The 21,861-nt window shown below is 46.7% G+C and overlaps 1 protein-coding gene across 10 annotated transcripts in view; it reads right to left on the reverse strand.

Moving 5' to 3' along the window:
- FBRSL1 (fibrosin like 1) overlaps window positions 1-21,861 on the reverse strand; it is a 425,112-nt gene that overhangs the window by 68,445 nt on the left and 334,806 nt on the right. The window contains exon 1 of one of the 10 annotated variants that reach the window (XM_075568614.1): window positions 4,069-4,973. The exons of the other annotated variants lie outside the window; for them this stretch is intronic. Within the exon in view, the coding sequence (XP_075424729.1) occupies window positions 4,069-4,164 (96 nt within the window). The 5' untranslated portion in view covers window positions 4,165-4,973. Of the gene's footprint in view, window positions 1-4,068; window positions 4,974-21,861 lie in introns of those variants that run through there. 10 annotated transcript variants of the gene reach the window in all.

A 21,861-nucleotide genomic window follows, 5' to 3' on the forward strand; every position in this document is an offset into this window, starting at 1 on the left:
GTCACATCATCTGATATTTATCAACTTAATGTGCCAAGCGGTGATTTAGTGGCAGCAGAACACAAGGCAACAAAATACTTTGTCACATCTCATTTTTCTTCTATTTTTGTTTTGAATGTGCCTAGTTATTTTTTTTTAATATAAACTAATATACTGGCATCTTCTAAATAAAATACTGAATAATTACAACGTATGTGTAATAAAATATATAGACATTTATACAGGCACAGCTACATATACACAGAACTGTATGTATATGTACATACAGTACATATATTATATACATACAGATTATATACACACACACACACACACACACACACACACACACACACACACACACACACACACACACACACACACACACACACACACACACACACACTAAATGCAGTTGTATTTTATTTATTTTTAAACTCAATGGATGTCTTTTTTCTGACCACGTTATGATGCTACGATGTTATAGAGCAATACATCCCCCCCCCCTTTTCTTTTCTTATTTCTATATGTATAATTCTACATTCTTACCTAAGCTGGCAATCGTTTGGTGCCCCTGCTATAAATCTTGATTTGTGCCTAACATAATGGCCGCCTTTTAGTTCCAATCAATCGTTCAGTCATTGTAACTCAGGAGCTACAATGTATCCGGATATTACTACGGTAACATTGGCTATTGCTACAGTTTACAGCTCAAACTGGGAACATTGGCAACAAATTATCCCAAACGGCAAAGTGTTACAAAGATCTCGCACTGCTGGGGAGGTTGGGCTAAAACCTGCTATAGAAATCAAAGCATGATGAGTATATTACAACTCATTAAAAATGGCATTAAGCGTTGAACTAAAAAAAATAAACAAATCACTTATCTAATACTGCAGAACTCATTTATTTTAGAAAAAACATATATGATTTCATGTTTTGCTGCTTTAATACAGCTCAACCCCCTTATAACGCTGTGCTTGGGGTCCACAGAATCACATCGCGTTATAAGCGGATCGCGTTAGAAATAATGTACAGTTATATGCATTGTACAATAAAGTATTTAAGACACCAATAATCGTGTTGTAAAGTATTCATAAATATGAAAATTAGGGGCTGCACTTGCATCGCGTTATAAGCGGATTCGTGTTGTAACGGATAGCGTTATAACGGGGTTGAGCTGTATAATCTTCTATATGTTTCATACATCGATGGGACTTCGTTAGGGCCTAACTCAAAATTCCAGTTCTAGCCAAAGTGCCTTCATTTCCTCCACATTGCAAGGGGTTAAGTTAGCAGCCAATGTGTCACTGCCCTTACCCAAACAGATGACACAAGGATAGTGTGTCAGTCCTGTCACTGCTCTATTCCTCTGGAATGTAGCCAGGGGGTGTCTGATAGGTCAAACAGGATCCTGTTAAATTAGAAACATCCCCCAGGGCGGTTTTTAAACGTAAACTGGAAGGAGCGGACTGGGGGGAAAAATAGGCGCAGAAATTCACCTCCCCAAAACCAAATTCTAGTAGTGAAAAATGTACATGCAAAATCAAACTCTGTGAAGTTGGTTACATATTTTGATATGTGTGTTATGCATTTCTGTCCAATTCTCTCAATAATACGGTTAACTTGCTAGAACCTCAGAAGTGTTTTAGTATTTTAAATGCTCTGCCATGTCTCAAATAACAGCTCTGGGGATAGTCATGAGGCTACAGTCCCTATTAATGTTCCTGCAGCACCGATTATTTGACTCTAATTTCAAGGCTGCAAGAGCCTTTCAGCTGTCGGAAACATTTACCTCCGGCACATTTGCCGGACACTCAGAACCCACACACACGACCCTTTATATATTTCTCGCAGGGAGGTGGGGTGGGGGTAGGGCATTAATACTAAACATGGCTTAACTTCTGTTCTTGTATTTCCTGCATGGAAAGAATGACAGGTTGAAAAGAATTTATGGGGGGTTTGGAATAAGCAGACGTGTGTGCTGGAGGCCTGAGCATGCGATATACAGAAGCACCGTTCGGAGGTGGGGGTGAGGTGCGTGTTTAAAGCGGCTGTCTGCACTGGTCGCCATTTTTAAATGTTTTAGTTTTACGACCTTTCCTCGCCAACGCCGTTTTTATTTTTAAAATCTGGACGATCTGTTCAGGAAATAAGAGGTTTAAATGTTAAGTGCCCGGGAGGTTAAAATGGATCTTTCCCAAGAGCCCAGTGCAGTCTAAAGGTTACCATGGTAACCTCAGATGTTGGAGACAACAAATATTGTTGTAACACAAAAAAAAAACCAGAAGCGCAAGTCCTGCTCCGGGGAAAATCCAAACATTGTACGAGTTAAACTTCTATAGGTTCCTGAGGGGGAGGGGAGATTGCTGTGTTGACGCTCTCAAGCCTCGGTAGATTATAGCTGGACTCACCTGTTTGTTATTACTGTGAGGTTAAAGGGCAGAGGTCACACGCAACGCAGCACATCTGATCAGGGGTCTGTGTGCTCAGGCTACAGTCACTTATGTTTCCTTCTCCCCTAAATGAGGTGGGCGTTTGGGAACTGGAAACTCGGAGATACTCATCATCACTGTATAATACATCTCAAACACGGACAGCAGATTTGGACAATTTGGCACACTAGCGTGTCACTTTCCCAATTTACCATGATCCTCGTGGCCACATACGACCTTGGATTTAACCCCGTCACCACCAAAAAGAGCCTGCGAGTGCATTGCAGAGTAATATGGTGCCATCCCTTCTGATGGGGGAAGGGATTGAGAGGCAGGTGTGTGTGTTCAGTCACTAAGCCATTGTGCTGATAGCTACAGAGCTTCGCCCCCCCCTGCTGCCCCTATAACATTTATCCACGTCCCCCCCTTCCATCAAAACCACGATTAGAAAAACAGCTTTGTTTGCTCCTTGTTGAAATCCAAACCCACCGGCAAACCGACAGAGAACAGAGACGGTGCAACGTATATCCAACAACAGAAAGGCTGCTTTGTATGTCTGCGTCTGATATGAGGTTATTAAGGATATGAGGTTATTAATCCCACCACTGTTGGATGGGGCTGCTACGCAAACCGTTTACACCTCCAGGTCAGCAGCACAATATGTTGTCCTTTTAAACTGAAGGGGTTAAAAGAGACATCACAAGCAATTGAATCATATTATATATTATAATACTACACACATTATATATAGTATATTATAAACATAGATATAGATAGATATCTCGCTCTCTAAAATTAAATGAACTCGAGGTTTTGCAAAAATATAAAGCAAAATATATTTATGGAATGCTGAATACATTCTGCTTTATATTTTTGCAAAACCTCTTTGTGCACAAACACACACACACACACACACACACACACCGTACACACACCACACGTACATCGTACACACACACACCGTACACACACACACACACACCGTACACACACACACACCGTACACACACAAACACCGTACACACACACACCGTACACACACCGTACACACATACCCACCGTACACACACACACCGTGTACACACACACACACCGTGTACACACACACACACCTGCTCTTAGCACGGTTTGCTGGCTGTCTTGGGCTTCATTCTGTTTCTACAGTACTACATCATATCAGGTTTTAGTAAATACCGCAGCACTTCGATTGCAAGCTCTTCGCAGCACACATTCTCTTCACCAAAGCCATTTCTGTATCTGACGCTGTAATGCCTCCATATTCCCTTGTAGTATATATTGTGTGTAACAAGTTCCCGTACACAACTGTAATATATACACGCAAAATAATACGGCTAGAAAGAATGAGAACGGCAGCAGCACTAGAAACACAAATATAAAAAATATATGACAACGGAACACAAAATACCTTTCTCTTATTACACAAATTGAAACACAAAGTTGGGTGAGCAATGGAGCTAAACTCGGGGTATAAAAGCAGTCGCAGAATTGAAGTATTGTGAGATGTGTTACAAAAGCAAACATGATCACTAAATAAATATAGCAGAAAACAGACAGGTGTTTATTCCCAGCTGCACATTTCATTTTAATATCCGATTGGTGACAATGACCAGACAAGAGCATAGCCAGAACTTACCCATGGTGACCACCCGCACCAACCCAGGGGCAACAGCAATAATCCACAAATGAATACAGAATCCACGGACAAAAAGCCGTAGCAATCACCGAGCATCCAGAGGGAGAGTAAATCCGACAAAACCCACCAGCCAGCGACAAAATCCGCTTCAAAAGAGAAGGGGGAATGGGATCTGCCAGCGTTGCTTCTTCTAAGCCAGCTGCAGCCCCTCTGTGTGAAGCGTAGGAAGCAGCATTTCTGTCTCCAGGCGAAGGCTTCTCCTTTGTATGCTTCCAATCCCCAACAGAAAGCTTCCTTTTACATCCAAATCCAAAGTTATTTCTTCCGGCTGCAAATCCTCAGTACGGATGGGGGATACAAAAAGGGGGGGGGGGGGATACAGACAGGGAAGAGGGGGGATACAGGCCAGGGGAGATGGGGGGCAGATCAGATGGGGCAGAGGGGGGGAGATCAGATGGGGCAGAGGGGGGGGGGATCAGATGGGGCAGAGGGGGGGGGGTCAGATGGGGCAGAGGGGGGGGGGATCAGATGGGGCAGATGGGGGGATCAGATGGGGGCAGAGGGGGGATAATGGGGGAACACTTCCAATTTCTCTCCCTCTGCTTATTTCAGGGCTCGACTCAAATGCACAAACATACATCCCAGTGCAATAACTTTACCGATGGAGTCTGCACAAGAACCAGCGGAGACCTCCAAACATGTGCAAAGCGGAGAAAAAAATCCAGTGCACAACGTGCAGCCTCCCCGGGGCACAGGGGGTCCTTCCCTTGCTTAGGTATTACGGTCCATGGTTCCTGGGATGAGGATGAGGGGGAGGGGAGAGGGAGAGGAATCCGGCTACTTGAGCCCCTCTCCACGCTGCTCTTTAGCTGAGCTCTCAAGCGAATGCTCTGTGTGCTGCCGCCTGCAAGCTGCTAAAAGGTAAGAGCAGACAGCTCCAGGCCTGACAAATCCAGCCAAGAGAACATGATTGTGAGCTGCAGGCAGGAGTGTGAAGTCTCAAAGGCTGACTTCCCAGGGTCGCCTCGGTGGCTGTAACTCCTTGGTTGCCAGAGAAACCAATGCATTGGTGGCAACGTTTTGCTGGCAGTGATGGGGTTAACTGCAGTCACCCTTGCATGAATGGGATAGACACTGAAAGACACCTTCACATTGCATTTAACCCAAATCTCCCTGGTCGAAGTTTTCAGATGCTGGCCAGTAAATTAATATATCCCTTAATACAGGGGGTTCTCCACTCCAGACCCCCCCCCCCCCCCCAACAGGTCAGGTTTTCAGGATATCCCTGCTTCAGCACAGGTGGCTCAATCAGTCCACGCTTTAGCACAGGTGGCTCAATTGAAGACTGAGCCACTGATTGAGCCACCTGTGCTGATGCTGGGATATCCTTAAAACCTGACCTGTTGGGGGGTTTTGAGGCCTAGGGTTGTGCACCCCTGCCTTAATACTGTGTGTGTAAGGAATAAATATTAGGTGAAATTGTGACATTATCTATTCATACACAAGGTTAAGATACACAGGCAGTAACCTAGTCACGATCATTGAGGCCCATTTCAGTTTGCGTCTGTTACTAATCGCTGACCGCGATCAGAGTTTGCATACATATTATTCATCTGCTGTCAGAGTATTTATTCATTCATGTATGGAATGAATATCAAGGTATCGTGGTCCGAGGCAGCAGCTTCGTGGTAAGAGCGCTGGCTTTAAAGTCGATAAAACCGGTTAAATTCCTAGTGTCGACTCCTTGTGCAAGTCACTTTTTATCCTGTACCCTCAGGCACCGCAGATACATGAAATTAACAACAGACGTATTGTCCGTGGCTCCAAGATGAAGACAGTGGGGTCCCTACCCCTCAGCTGCATCAATATCTTACTACAACCCCATGGATCCAGCTACAAAAGTCTCCATCATATTTAGGCCGCGCCTATAGTGCCGTCGACGGCGACATGACGGGTGACGTCACCCGTCGCCACAGGCGAAAGTTGTATTTCGCTGGGTGGCGGCGTCGCGGGTTTCTGGGCATTTGATTGGTTCAAGGGCTGTCACGAGGCGACAGCCCTTGAAAAATCAAATTTTGCTGGCTACCAGTTTTCGCGACGGCGCTCCGTCGCATTGTCGCCGTCGCGTTTACTATAAGCGCACATGGCGGCAATGCGTTTGTTTTTGGGTGACGTCGCATCGCCGGCACTATAAGCGCGGCCTTACAACTTCTCTAACCATATAACAAAAGAAACGTTTTAAATATTACGGACGCTTGCCGGGTCCAGAATTCTGGTAAGAGAAGACCATCATTCGATTGTAAGTTCAAGACAGGAACTCATTGTGCCTATAAAAATGATATGTACTGTGCTGCATACGCTGCAAGTGATACATAAGAAGAATGGTATCATTGTCACTCATCAATCCCAAACGGCATTGAACGTCTTAATGAGGAGATGATGGAACCCCCCAGCCGGAGAGAAATACAAGAAACAGGAGCAAATAATGTCTGTATAAGTGGGATATATGGTGAGAGGACCATTAAACCAACAGTTTACCTTCACTCTGATCTCTGGTTGGCCACTGGCAGTTTCTCCACGCTGCACCACACACAGCGGGCACTCAAATACAATCGTCCGCCATCACAGTTCCTATGTTCTGCCCAGAATAAAATAGCATTTGTACCCAGCTGCGGGCCTTTATTAGCCAGATGAGGGCTTCTTGCACAGATATAAATCAGCATGCCTGGGTTTGTTTGCTTCAGGGTTATCAAGGTTTGTTCTGAACTAACAATCAGTTCTCCAGATGGCGTGTTTCTCCCCCCCACCCCCATATTCCTTCTAAACGCAGCGTGCAGATCAGAGCTTTGTCACCGCACCTTGTACAGCCCCAGGCAAGCGAGAGAAACCTCGGGCTGTATCAGACGTTGCCTGAGTAATGGGAGAACACGCAGGCACTCCGAGACACGGTACACGGATGCGCTGTACTCTGATCTAAAGCCAAGGGTCAGTGAAGACATTTCAAAATGGAATTCTCCTGAAATACTGAATGTAAAAAGGTTTGTGGGACCTTGCATACGGCCTCACTGAAATTCCTAAGAACTTCCATATAACTCAGCACAAGTCACTGCAGCATTATTAATAGGTTTAGGTATTTATCCTTTAACTGTGGGGTGTACACTCGGAGTTTGGCATTGTGCTGATAGATTCAGGGTTTTGGACCTAAGATTAAGAAATTACTTCACCCCATCCATGCCACAAGGGGGGCAGCTGGTTCAGTGGGGAAGCAAAGTTCAATTTTTTTGTTGGTAAGCATGTTGAAATAACACACTTGCTGCTACGCAAGTCTAGTCTGTTTTTACGTTTTCCGAGCCTCACAAATATAGAAAGGGTTAACTAAATAAAAAGATCATGTGTGTAGGGTGTGTTTCCAAAGAGTTCAAGATGGAACTGAAAAAGCAGCAGTCGGCGTGGGGGGTGAGGGGGTTATTACTTCCACACTGAAAACAAACCAAATTTGGCCAGTTCAAGGAATGATTCTATTGACAGGAGACAGATTGGAGCAGCTGACCTCAAAGTGAGATGTTTGCTTCCTATGCCCTGCTACCAAGACACACATACACACCCTCTGACATACACATTAATCCCTTCCAGGGTCTGAGACGCAGGCGCTGCTCTGCACAGAGCCTCTCCAGGCACACGCTGCTCTGCACAGAGCCTCTCCAGGCACACGCTGCTCTGCACAGAGCCTCTCCAGGCACACGCTGCTCTGCACAGAGCCTCTCCAGGCACACGCTGCTCTGCACAGAGCCTCTCCAGGCACACGCTGCTCTGCACAGAGCCTCTCCAGGCACACGCTGCTCTGCACAGAGCCTCTCCAGGCACACGCTGCTCTGCACAGAGCCTCTCCAGGCACACGCTGCTCTGCACAGAGCCTCTCCAGGCACGCGCTGCTCTGCACAGAGCCTCTCCAGGCACACGCTGCTCAGCACCGAGCCTCTCCAGGCACGCGCTGCTCTGCACAGAGCCTCTCCAGACACACTGCTCTGCACAGAGAGCCTCTCCAGACACGCGCTGCTCTGCACAGAGCTTCTCCAGACACGCGCTGCTCTGCACAGAGCTTCTCCAGGCACACGCTGCTCTGCACAGAGCCTCTCCAGACTCGCGCTGCTCTGCACAGAGCCTCTCCAGGCACACGCTGCTCTGCACAGAGCCTCTCCAGACACACTGCTCTGCACATAGCCTCTCTAGACACACTGCTCTGCACAGAGAGCCTCTCCAGGCACACGCTGCTCTGCACAGCCTCTCCAGGCACACGCTGCTCTGCACAGAGCCTCTCCAGCCACACTGCTCTGCACAAAGCCTCTCTAGACACACTGCTCTGCACAGAGAGCCTCTCCAGGCACGCGCTGCTCTGCACAGAGCCTCCCCAGGCACACGCTGCTCTGCACAGAGCCTCTCCAGCCACACTGCTCTGCACAGAGCCTCTCCAGACTCGCGCTGCTCTGCACAGAGCCTCTCCAGACTCGCGCTGCTCTGCAGAGCCTCTCCAGACTCGCGCTGCTCTGCAGAGCCTCTCCAGACTCGCGCTGCTCTGCAGAGCCTCTCCAGACTCGCGCTGCTCTGCAGAGCCTCTCCAGACTTGCGCTGCTCTGCACAGAGCCTCTCCAGGTACACGCAGCTCTGCACAGAGCCTCTCCAGGCACACTGCTCTGCACAGAGCCTCTCCAGACTCGCGCTGCTCTGCACAGAGCCTCCCCAGACATGCGCTGCTCTGCACAGAGCCTCCCCAGACATGCGCTGCTCTGCATAGGGAGCCTCTCCAGACACGCACTGCTCTGCAAAGGCAGCCTTTACAGACACGCACTGCTCTGCAAAGGGAGCCTTTACAGACACGCACCGCTCTGCACAGAGCCTCTCCAGACATGTGCTGCTCTGCAAAGGCAGCCTTTACAGACACGCACTGCTCTGCAAAGGGAGCCTTTACAGACACGCACCGCTCTGCACAGAGCCTTTACAGACACACACTGCTCTGCAAAGAGCCTTTACAGACACGAGCTGCTTTGCACTGAGACTATATAAGCACGCGCTACTCTGCAGCATACAGACACAATTGTGTACATAAATATACATTGTTCCGTATGTACACACAGATAAACACTGGTTTGCGAGTACACACTGATATATATATATTTCTTGGTGTGTATACAGGTATACATCGCTCGGCGCTGACTGCACATCATTGAGGTTTAGTGTAGGAAGTAACCAGGTACAAGCAGGTGGTGTAAAGTCGGGGGCATATCTGGGACTCGTGTGCTCGATGGCAGTTATGTTCGCACGCAGTGCATGGCGTGTAATATCTCCACATGGAAAGAGGAGCGTGTGGCTGATCCTCCACATTTTCTTACGTCACCGTAGCAATGAATATACCCCTCCACTGCCCCCCAAACCATGCTAAAGAAAAATGAATACACACACACACACACACACACACACACACACACACACACACACACACACACACACACACACACACACACACACACACACACACACACACACACACACACACACACAAAAGAGCGTGCTCGGCTTTGTTCTCTGGAACATTCCTCTGCAGCGCACGCTGCATTTAAACACTGTCAGCCGCCTGCGGGCATCTCGGGCTGTGTCTTCAATTAAAGTGAACAGGGATCTGGGAGGGTGCTGCCTCCAGTTTGATTGCTTTTGCCTGGGGCAGCAAAAGCCTTCTAAATAACAGCAGTGTGTAAGGATCCTGGGAAATCACATCACACCATTGTCTTTTGAATGCATTAGCTGTGGCCTTTCTCGCCTGTCACTTTTTACGCTTTAGTGTTCATTTATGTCTTGGTGCAGCCGAGAGCCTGGCAGGACGTGGGGCTGCCCCTAACCCCTTCGCTGCCAGAGGGGGAATACAGTGTGTGGTACACGCAGGATCTTTACATCCACTTCCAGGGAGGACTACATTTTATATTTTATAGGCTATTTTGCTCCAGATTGCAAATCCCAGGTGTTCCAAGTGAAATCGGAAAATGTAGAGGGGAAAAAAACAACAACAAAAAAAACCAGGCAGTCTCTTCCGTTTCATTAGGGAGGAGGCTTCCCCGAGGAAATATTCGGGTGACCTGAAGACAGGAGACCCTTGGACACGGGGAGTCCTTCCACTTTTGTGCACTCGCTGGAAGGCAGCCTTGTTCCCACTAATAATTACCTCATAGCCATCTCTCTTTATAATACAGAATCGTGCCATTTATCTTGCACATAACATGTATTCTTCCCACTCATCAATAGGGCCTAGATCTTCTGTAGTCAGGGGGTAGGCGGCTTCACAGCGTTTTCAATAGGGGCCACTTTATTGTCCTATACAATGGTACTTCCATAACGCAGCTCAAAAGAGTGATGTCATTGAGTGGTAACCCAACCCCTCCATGTTGTAGTTCAGGGGTTCTCTACTCCAGTCTTCAAGACTCCCCCCAAAACAGAAAAAATGTTAAGGGTACCCCAGCTTCAGCACAGGTGGCTCAATCAGTGGTTCAGTCGAAGACTAAGCCACTGGGTAAGACACCTGTGCTGAAGCAGGGAGCCACGGATTGAGCCAACTGTGCTGAAGAAGGGATACCCTGAAAACCTGACCTGTTGGGGCGTCTTGAAGACTGGAGTTGAGATCCCCTGCCGTAGTTTGTAATGATAGGCAGCAGCTGAATACTGTACCTCGTGTTATAAAGAATACAATGCTGCAATGACACTGTATACTCCACACCATATGGTAAGTCCCACATCCCTGTGTCACTTGGTTTCTGCAGATTTTTAGGGTAAGTGGCAGCTTCCCCTTGTGTGATGACGGGGTGATTTATAAAGGGGCGCCACACACGAGAGGGGGTTGAAGTGAAACAGATTCCAAAAATTCGAGTAAAATGTGTGAGGTGGCTGGATAAAGAAAATCCCCAAATACAGAAGTGGCCATGAACGGTGGGCAGAGCGAACACTTTAAGGATATGTTTAGAAATACCTTAACTATCAATGTCTGCGTGTTTGTTCTACGTCTCTCCACAAGGTCAATTATATATGATGTAAAGTAAGGGCTGTTATATACAGGATGCGGCCGTGCGTTGCTATGCGAACGCGCGTGCACGTGCCGCATGCTTTTCCTGTATATAGTGCCGGGAGCTGCAGGTAATGTATATATGTGTGTATGTGTGTGTATGTGTGAGTATATGTGTGTGCATGGGTTGTGTGAGTGAAAGTAAGTCCTAGATAGATTTTTTTAAAGAAAAAAAAACTTTAATAAATATATATATTTTTTAACTTCTGCAATCACACACACACACACACACACACACACACACACACACACACACACACACACACACACACACACACACACACACGCGAAAAAAATGAATTTCTTCATCTTCGCCGCTGTCTGTCGACTCCCCTTTCTCTGCCGTGCGCGCGTGCGCCCTTCTATAGAAAGCTGACTGACTTCAGCCAACTAAAAATCCGCGCGCGCACGGCGCAGCAAGCGCACGGCACTATTTAACGTGCCTTAGGGTTTGGGACCCTTTTAGAGACATGTTTTATCCAGATAATCTTAGTAATTTATCATAACCATCTAATGACTCCTCTGTGCAGTGTTACATTCTCACTGGGGTTACCGAGCCCCAACACTCACACGATGCCTCTGCCTTTCTGTACAGCGCACAAAGTGATGGCTCCACACATTGTGTACATGTGCAACCAGCAAGGAGGACATCTGCACCATCTAATAATAAACCAAGAAAGGCATCATTGTGAAGAAGTAAATACAACATGACTACGGCAGCAGATAAGTAGAGGCCAGCTTGGTCAGTCCTGAATTTATTTCCCCTATAAATTTACCCTGAGGTTTACAGTATATATTTATGTGAGGAGACGATTTGCAGCAGGTTAATATATAGATGAGCTATAAATGGACAGGGACTCACTGAGTACACTGTAAGCACAATCGAAATATAGTAGAATGACTAAATATTGAACCCAGATATTTGCTTTTGGGCTCTTCTCCTTCCAGCGTGCTCCTAGGGATATAGGGTTCTCCTCAGCAGAACGTGCACCCCTGTTAAGTCTCACGTCCTCCCTAGGGCCTGCATGTCAGCCACACTTCTCTCACTCTATCCATCAAATTTACACAAATCCCCTTGGTGGGCTGCCTTCTAAATGTCTTTACCTGGCGCATTATCCCAGGGCTTAACAATCCAATATCGGTGCAGCCAAAGATAATTACTCTGCATTGATGATAAAACACCCTGAATCCTGACAGCCAGGGTAATTTGCATCTTCCAGGGCTCGGGATCAATACAGTCGGCAAGAAGTGAAACCTGATTAGATGCTGGAAAGAGAGAGAGAATGGGAAGAGAGAGAGTGGGGGGTGGGGGCGGAAGAAGAGAGAGTGTGGGGGGGGGGGGGGGAAAGAGAGCGAGCAGGGGGGGAAGCAAGGGGGGACAAAGCGAGCGAGGGGGAAAGCGAGAGAGCGAGAGGGGAAGAAAGCGAGAGCGAGGGGGGAAGAAAGCGAGAGCGCGAGGGGGGAAGAAAGCGAGAGCGCGAGGGGGGAAGAAAGCGAGCGAGTGATGGGGGAAGAAAGCGAGCGAGTGATGGGGGAAGAAAGAGAGCGAGGGGGGAAGAAAGCGAGCGAGCGAGCGGGGAAGAAAGAGCAAGGGGGGAGAAAGAGAGCAAGGGGGAGAGAGTGAGCGAGGGGGGGAAAGAGAGTGAAGGCGGGAAAAAGAGAGCGAGCGAGGGGGAAAGAGCGAGCGAGCGAGGGGGAAAGAGAGCGAGCAAGGGGGAAAGAGCGAGCAAGGGGGAAAGAGCGAGCAAGGGGGAAAGAGCGAGCAAGGGGGAAAGAGCGAGCAAGGGGGAAAGAGCGAGCAAGGGGGAAAGAGAGCGAGCAAGGGGGAAAGAGAGCGAGCAAGGGGGAAAGAGAGGGGAGAAGGAGAGCGAGAGGGCGCGGGGAAAGAGTGAGGGCGGGGGGAAAGAGAGCGAGGGAGTGGGAAAGAGCGAGGGATGATGAAAGAGAGCGAGGGGGGGAAGTGATCGAGGGGGGGGGAAGTGATCGAGGGGGGGGAAGTGATCGGGGGGGGGAAGTGATCGGGGGGGGGGAAGTGATCGGGGGGGGGGAAGTTATCGAGGGGGGGGGGGAAGTGATCGAGGGGGGGGAAGTGATCGAGGGGGGGAGGAAGTGATCGAGGGGGGGGGGGAAGACAGCGAGGGGGGAGAGAGCAAGCTGTAACTGTAATATTCCTGTCAGTGTCTTAGGTGGACACGAGACCAAAAGGAAAGTGATAGAAACTGAAGGGGAGAGGGGGATGTGACAGCCAGGCTGACGAGGAAAAATGGAGTGGAGAGATGTTGATTGAGTTCGGAGAAAGGAAATAATGAGTTTTAGGAAGACAAGATGGGGCAGCGGCATCACGCAGCAAGGGACTGATTGTAACAGCAGGAGAGTTGGGAATTTTACATGTGGCGAAAACCCACTGGCCTTTCAAGAAGATGTAATGGCACTCACAGAACATGTACAACCGCACGGCACATCGTGGTCACAGAACATGTACAACCGCACGGCACATCGTGGTCACAGATGACTACCATGGCATAAACAGACTGGTACACCAACCTCTTACATATGACTACCATGGCATTAAGAGACGGGTACACCAACCTCCTACATATGGCTACCATGGCATAAACAGACTGGTACACCAACCTCCTACATATGACTACCATGGCATAAACAGACTGGTACACCAACCTCCTACATATGGCTACCATGGCATTAAGAGACTGGTACACCAACCTCCTACATATGGCTACCATGGCATTAAGAGACTGGTACACCAACCTCCTACATATGGCTACCATGGCATTAAGAGACTGGTACACCAACCTCCTACATATGGCTACCATGGCATTAAGAGACTGGTACACCAACCTCCTACATATGGCTACCATGGCATTAAGAGACTGGTACACCAACCTCCTACATATGGCTACCATGGCATTAAGAGACTGGTACACCAACCTCCTACATATGGCTACCATGGCATTAACAGACTGGTACACCAACGTCCTACATATGGCTACCATGGCATTAAGAGACTGGTACACCAACCTCCTACATATGGCTACCATGGCATTAACAGACGGGTACACCAACCTCCTACATATGGATATATTAAGAATCCTCCTAAAAAACAGTGTTGAGATTATTTTTTAAATCTTCTTATAATATTGGACTGATGCAGAGATGCGACAGAGAAGGGGAAGGGTAACAAGCGGACAACTGCAGATCACAGAGCCCAAGAGAGACATACATGGGAGGTTCAAAGGGTTTTGCAATCTTGCACAGAAAAAACAAAATAGCCAACACAGTGGACTTTCTCCCGTCGGCCCGGCTACATTCCTCTTACAGCAGCTTCTTCTGTTCAATCTCAGCGCTAGTACAGGTGGCGTGTTTTTTACTCACTGTAACTTAAATTGTGTGTCCGGTTGCAGCCACTCACAGCTTCACACTGCAAAGCCAGTAACGATTCTCACACTGATGAGACCCGAAAAGGTCGAAACCGCTGCCTGCGAGTACGTTTACCGGCTATGGTTGTGCAGAAAAAGCGGTGTAATGGGGCAGGCATAATCTTGCCGCGGGTCCATTTTAAAATGGCCAACAAGCAAAAAGTGACACTGTGTGGATCATTTGCATGTCATTACCCAGAATCCCTGGCTGCAGTGGAAGTACTGTATGCTAAGAGATAATGGGGAAAGGCAGGGTTGTGGACCTGCCAGGCGTGAATGTGCTCACAACGTGGGATTTTTATTTGCAGGGAAAATAATTAAACAAAAAGAAGTTTAATAGGAATAGGCTGGAAAGATAATTATTTGGTGTGAATCAGTGGGTCAGCCCCTAGATAACCCTAGTGTGGGCAGGTCCTTATGTTCCTTATCTGTTGTCAACCTCACTATGGTATCAGATGTTTTTTTGTTCTCTAAATGCAAACCATACAAGTGCCATCAAACTAGAGCTATTCCTTCAGAATAATCTTCATTTAAACAGGGCTTATTTTAGTATTGTGTGTTGTGTTTACTCCTTGTCTGGCACAAGCGTCTCTTGTCCCTGCGTACCCTGCACTCTGTATGAACGCAGTTACACTGATGTGAGGGACTTAACGATGTCAGTAATGTAGAAGAGAAATGGAGTGGGAATAAATTATCAGGAGGAATAAAGGTAGGCCACGGGAGAAGACACTCCAATTATACATTACATTTTTAAGCCAAATATATATATATATATATATATATATATATATATATATATATATATATATAAAATCCATTTAGGGACCTAATGGTGGTTCTCAGAAGCACATTTATCTGCAATGTATGGTTCAACGACCCCATATCAGAACGGCATGTCTCATTCTGTAACGTGTGGAAGTTGATAATGTCGGTTGTTGTGTTTAATTCACGTCTGTGTTAGATTTGAAAGAGGTCAGTGCTGCTGCGGCCTCCACATTAAAAGAGCATCGTCTTAAATTAGGGTGAGATACTTTAAAACGTAATCCGTCCGAGCCTTTATAATGGGGCAGTCCAACATCAGACAAAGGTGAGGAACTAAGGAAGCTGGCAAGTTATATAGGTTAAATGTAGCCAATTTGACTCAACATTTTTTTTTTTTTTTTTAACAAGAATACGCATTTTTAAATATATTTTAAAAACTTGTAACATTTCCATGGTAAACAGATGGTTTTATGATACATGTCAAATGACCTGATCGCTAAAATACATTGTACAGTTATTAACATTGCTGGCTTAGCTTTGTTCTTTTGTTGACAAAGTAATTATGCTGCCATCAATAGACAAACGGATAGAAACCCAAGCCTCTCAGCTACTCACGTCTGTGTTCCCGACAAGAACCGGTTTATATTGCTTTTTCACAAGACAGAAATAAGTAAGACTTTGTGAGTTACTTCATGGTGGGTGAATCTATCGCAGGAAGATAATTGCAATGTTTACTATATTTTTGTTGAGCCTCTAGGGTGAACTACCCCTTTAATACAGTATGTCTTCATGCCAACACCAGTCTGTGGTAATGACGATATGCTCCAGATCTCACTAACCCTTCTGGAGGTCAGATGTAAGGTTACACCAGTTGTAGCACAGTGCTCCAGATAGCTCTGTCCTGTTATTTCTGGGGGTCCCACCTCTGGGAATAAAACAGCAGTGCAGTTAAAACCAACAAGGTCAGTGGGAGTTTGAAGTCTAATCAGCCAGGGGAGAGCTGGGCTTCGGGTCACATATGGAAATCACTAGAGTTATTTAAGCCACTAGAGGTTATTAATAAATCTTCCGCTATTTCCTTAACTAAATAACTGAAGGTCCTATCTCTGAGACACGTTTGGTCTGGTCATGTTATGGGACCGATTCTGTATCCTTCCTCTGCTAGCCAGACAGGAAGTACAAATCCCTGGTGTTAACAATGGCAAAATTATCCATTCTGAGCCTCCATGTGGCTCTGATTTTGCTGCCTGTCCCAGTTTCTTCACAGCTGGGGAGGGTTTCAGTGCAGGTCTGGCAGGGAAGTGGTTAACTCCCCCAGTGTTAGAGGGATCTCGCACAGATACACTTCTTGCTGCCTGTGTGTTCTCTGTTACAGAGGGTTGGATGTTCACAAACTAAGCAAGTTTCAAGCAAATTCCTCACGGCGACATTCCCCAGAAGCAAATAGGGCTGTGTTTGGTATCTGATCTGTGCTCAAAGTTACCAAATCTAACGGAATAGCAGCAAAAACACACAAAGTTTATAACGAAGGTGGAGGTTTCAGCCTTATCCAAGGAGCCGGGAGTCGAAACTTTGACCTTAGTAATGAACTTGATACGTTTATGCAAAAGTCCTGGTGTGCCTGCTATTACGTTCTATTATACCCAATGTCTTGGCAGCTAAAGCACCGGGGTAGTGCACCATTTGTAGTTGCGTGCCACTATAATCAATGGTATATATAGATATAGATATATATCAAATAAAAAGATCACTTGTGAGCACATTCACATGTCTTAGGCAGGTCTGCAACCCTGCATTTCACCATTATCCCCAGCATACAGTGTTTCCTCTGCAGCAAGGGATTCTGGGAAATGACATGCAAATGAGCATACAATGTGTCACCTTTTGTCTGAAAAACCATTGTTACATGCTCACAAGTGATCTTTTTATTTGCTATATGCAATACGGTGAAGGTTTCTTGTTGCCTTTTTCACCCACTATAACTTAAAACGTGATGGTATAGAGATATATATCTATATATATCTATATAATATAGATAGATATATCTATATATCTCTGCTTGGCGTATGCCCTTCCTCCCGGTGTAGATTTGGCTCAGCAATAAAGCCGTGCGTTTTATCTAACTTCCTCCAGGAAAACAATTACTTGTTTATAGCGGAGGGACAGGAGACGGTTGCGAGAGCTGGTGGGGAAGCGAGGTCACACAGGCAAGCACTTTGATGTACAAAGCGTTGAACACATACTGTGGGCACAGCCCTTCCTGCACTTTAGTCGTGCACATTTCTATACCTGCCTGCACACACAAACCTATGGACACGCGCATACAGTATGACCATCTACTATATACATATTTCTTGAAATGGCACGTCAACCAAATGTATATACAAAATGTGCCAGCAATTCCAGGCTGCTAATGAAGGAACCGGCTGAAAACCATGTGACGAAGGAAAGGGTATCCCAACCTCTGCAGTGTGCAACACAAATGTCCCCCAGGATCAAATACACCAATTAGAATCTCATTTCACGCTATGTAATTAAATATTGATGGGAGACGTCTGCTGCATTTGGTGCTTTACCCCCCAGGAAAACTGGTTATCCTGCTATGCAAATCGCCCCAAAACACTGTAAAATGTGAGAAAACAGCACGGCTGCAGACCCCGCTGATCGAGCGGCTCTGTAGTGAGATTGAACCGCTTATTAACCCCTTCAGTGCCACACGGCAAAGTTCGCTGACAAAAAACCTAAACCTGTAAACATTAGTATGGTAGAAGCGCCTCACTTTGCATATATAGGGTCTGTGATGCATTCAAATAGATTGTGCTGTAGAAAGTAACACAAGACTAGCACAATACCACCTAAAATGTCACATTGAGGTCTCAGGGAGCCTGCAGTGGGCTCCCACTTCAGAGGGCAGTGTCTATACATCATGATAATAAAAAGGTCCCATTAATAATGCTTCTCCTTCCTCCCCGATGAAAGTTCTCTCATCCCAACGCATGTAAAGAGATCTCCCTCGTTGGCTATAAAAGGCTCTCCGAAACTACCTGAAAGTCCAGGGATCTGCGTATCCTGGTAAATCTGGCGTTACAATGAGGCTAACAAGGGCGTCTCCATCCTGTATCTCTCAGTATCGATGCAATAAGTCGTCTTCGGTTTTTCATTTATTCACCTGAACTGGGGAGTCCCACCCCCCCCCCCCCCGAAGCAAATTTGTGATCCCATGACCTCCGGGGACCCCTCGGCTCAGTGAGTGACACAAGAAACCCTACAAATATGGCCACGGGGTCACCAACAGAACATTGTAACGTCCCCTCTCCTGATGTCGCAGCTTTTTATTGGCCGAAGAGTCTGACCCAGCAGCCATATTGTGTCCCCCAGGCCAGTAATTCTAGTTGTATCTAAGGAAGAGCCAGAGGGGTTCCCAGAGGTCAGGGTACAACAGATCCACGCCCCAAACTCCACCCCAAGAAATAAGAAATTAGAGGGGACTGTTGCTCCGAGGTATACAGTAGGTCATCATGTCTGCTTCAGTTTGCAATTTAGGGAGCGCCAGTTAAAGGGCTCTCATATTATAATGTGAAATACTGCGTTTCTGTGCGTAATTCTCCCCCCCGCCCCCCCCCGGGGTTTTTGGCATCGAACACGTTTTGCCAGGTTTGAGATGCCGTAAAACATTTCACCGCCACGTAAGAAACTCTGAAAAAAGCTTATTTCGTGTGACAGGGGAACTGAAAACCGAGAAATGCCCCAAAGTACACTTTCTGTGTATTGCTATGGGAGTCCCTCGGAATTAGGTAACCGGCCCCTCTCTCCGGTACGGAACAGGCGAACGTTCCGCCCCAGCACGAGCCTCCAAGCCTCTCCGCTCTGCTTCCTTTCAGACAAAGCCGCCTCGTCCGGCTGTGCTAATGAAGGAGATGGATTAATTTAACTGGCAGCCTTGCCTGACAGTGCTATTAATGATCTTCCCTGCCCTGCAGGCGCTAATGGGCCCCGCTGGGACTTCCTGGAGATCACCAATTTGTATGGGGGATTTAGACATAACATACACACAGGAAAAGAAAGCGGGGTGGAAGGGACAGGGAGAAAATGAAGGAACTCTCCTGGGAGTGAGGATTCGTCAGAGCTCCCCCTCCCCTCAATTCTGCGTCCTGCAAATAATAGCCGACAGCGCGGTGATTAAATCAAAACCTTCTGCTTTAAGTGTTAAAGTGCCTTATTGTCACTAACAATCTAGTGCTTGTTAAAGCATCCCCCGGGCACAGGCGCAGAGCTGCAAGGAGGGCGGAAGATTCCTTAACCCCGTCAGTGCCAAAGGGACGGTCTGTCCGATTTGTTTTATGTTGTTCTGGACGAGAGACACAAACAAACCCCTCGTAAAAAAACATAAGTAGGTGTTTGTTCAAATCTTATGAATAAATGCTAAAGTAGCCATTTAATTACACAGGCTTCATCCTTCACAGTTTAAAGAGCATGGCTGCCATTTTAATAGCGGTCAACAACCTTGAAAAACTAGCAAGCAGATAATTACAAGGCTCGTCAAATGCTACACAAAGGTAAAACAGACCCCACCCCATGGTATAAAGGTGACCTGATGGTAGTGATGGGATAAGGGAGTTTAATAGGTGTGTGTGTGTATGTATGTATGTATATATATATATTACTTGTTGAGTGAGATATATATATGTAACATTGCCGCAAGAAGAGATCAGTGTATCTCGAAAGCTCGCACAAATAAAAGCATTTCGTTAGCCACAGAACGGTATCGTCTATTCATTTTTAATTTTTATATATATCACCCAACAAGTATTTTTTTTGTTACTTTTGATATTTCGCAGAAACAGGCTGGTCGGCTTTCTTTTTTTTCTTTTCTTTATTCTTTTGTGGAAGAACCTGTTGCAAATACACAATAGCTTTTCACACCACCCGGAAAAAGTAAAACGGTCCCTTTTAATGCTTGCGGCTTGGGACGGTCCGGTAACCAACGCTAATCTTGTGCTCAGCGCAAAACGCAAAGCAATTTTCGAAAAGAGCACATTCAAATGTCGGCAGCATTACATGTTCCCAGGGAGACAGACTAGAGTTAAAATGACATACTCCGTATCATTCCATAGATCAGCATCTCTGCACACATCCAGCTCTAACATATCATATAATACGACCTCAAATGTGGATCCTTGCCAGATCTGCTGCAGTGAACGTGCCTGCTTCTTAATAATACTTATTACATAACACATTTCCAGTTGTTTAACCCATTCAGTGTCAGAGGGACCTCCAATGCATTTGGTTGCATGTTCCTTTCGCACTAAAGGGGTTAAATGGGACAGGGCTCTTAATCTACCCCATTCTGCCCTCTATGGATGCAGCCCTGCCCCTGTCCCTCCCCCCCTACACACACAGTGCCACGCCAGTGCGCCCGCCCAAAAATCTTCCTGCTCCGTCAACCCATTTCACATTCGTTCTGCCTCTCGCTGTCAAATTAAAACGCAGCCAGCAACTCATTTCTCCTGCTCTCCGAGTCACAAATTAGTCCATTAAGCTGTCTGTAGCGAGCCTTTTTTTCCTCTTCCCAGTAATGGCCTCGGAGAATTCCTTCATAATCTTAGCGCTCTCCTGGGATGCCCACGGCAGGCAGGCAGGAGATGTTCCCGGGTTACAGATTGCACATTTCAATGACAGCCTGCTGTGCCTCCTCGCTCCCTTATTTATATGGACTTTGGTGGCTCTGTGAACATGCATATTTATTGCAGCAATGTGCAGCGGATATGCTCAGAACATCAGCATGCTTTTCCAACGTTAACTCGTCATAGACAGAGAGCTCTATATCTGTCTGGTGTGCAGCTTTATACCCTTCCTGTGTCACACAGCTGTATACACCGTCCTATTTATATCACAGAGCCGTGTGACCTTCCCATCTGTGTTACAGTATTACAGCTTTTTATTACACGGTGTCTAATAAACCTTAGGACCTGTCTTTACAGGGAGGACAAGACACTGGCCCTGCGAGAAGAAGCGAGCCAAGGATAGGGAAGAAGCATGCAATGGGGTGGGGGGGGGGGGGGTGGAGGGGAATAGGAACTAGAGAGCATAAAATAACTGTGGGGTGGAGAGATATATCGATTAAAAAAAAAAGTCCAGAGAGAACAACAACCAGGGAGAAAAAATGGAAAGCAAAATGAGAGAAAAGGGGAGTATTGTGACAGGGAGACGGGGAAAATGGGAAATATGACAGTCCTAGTGGGAGGGAGGCAGAGGGTGTGAAAGAAAGAGAAAAGGAAAGAGTGACAAACAGAGTAAGGGAGGAAGAGAGGGGGAAATGTGAAGAATATATATACAGAGAGAGAAGAGAGTCAGCAGAAGGGGAGAAAAGACCCAACCAAGAAAGAGCGAGAGAGAAGAAAAAGGGAGCGTTACCAGCTCCAAGACGTCGATTATAAGACGCTGCTAAAAATGTATGGCTGCTTGGAACGGTGCCATTCCGAACAGATTGGC

Source organism: Ascaphus truei, chromosome 13 (assembly GCF_040206685.1).
Source record: "Ascaphus truei isolate aAscTru1 chromosome 13, aAscTru1.hap1, whole genome shotgun sequence".
In the NCBI taxonomy this organism is placed as follows: Eukaryota; Metazoa; Chordata; class Amphibia; order Anura; family Ascaphidae; genus Ascaphus; species Ascaphus truei.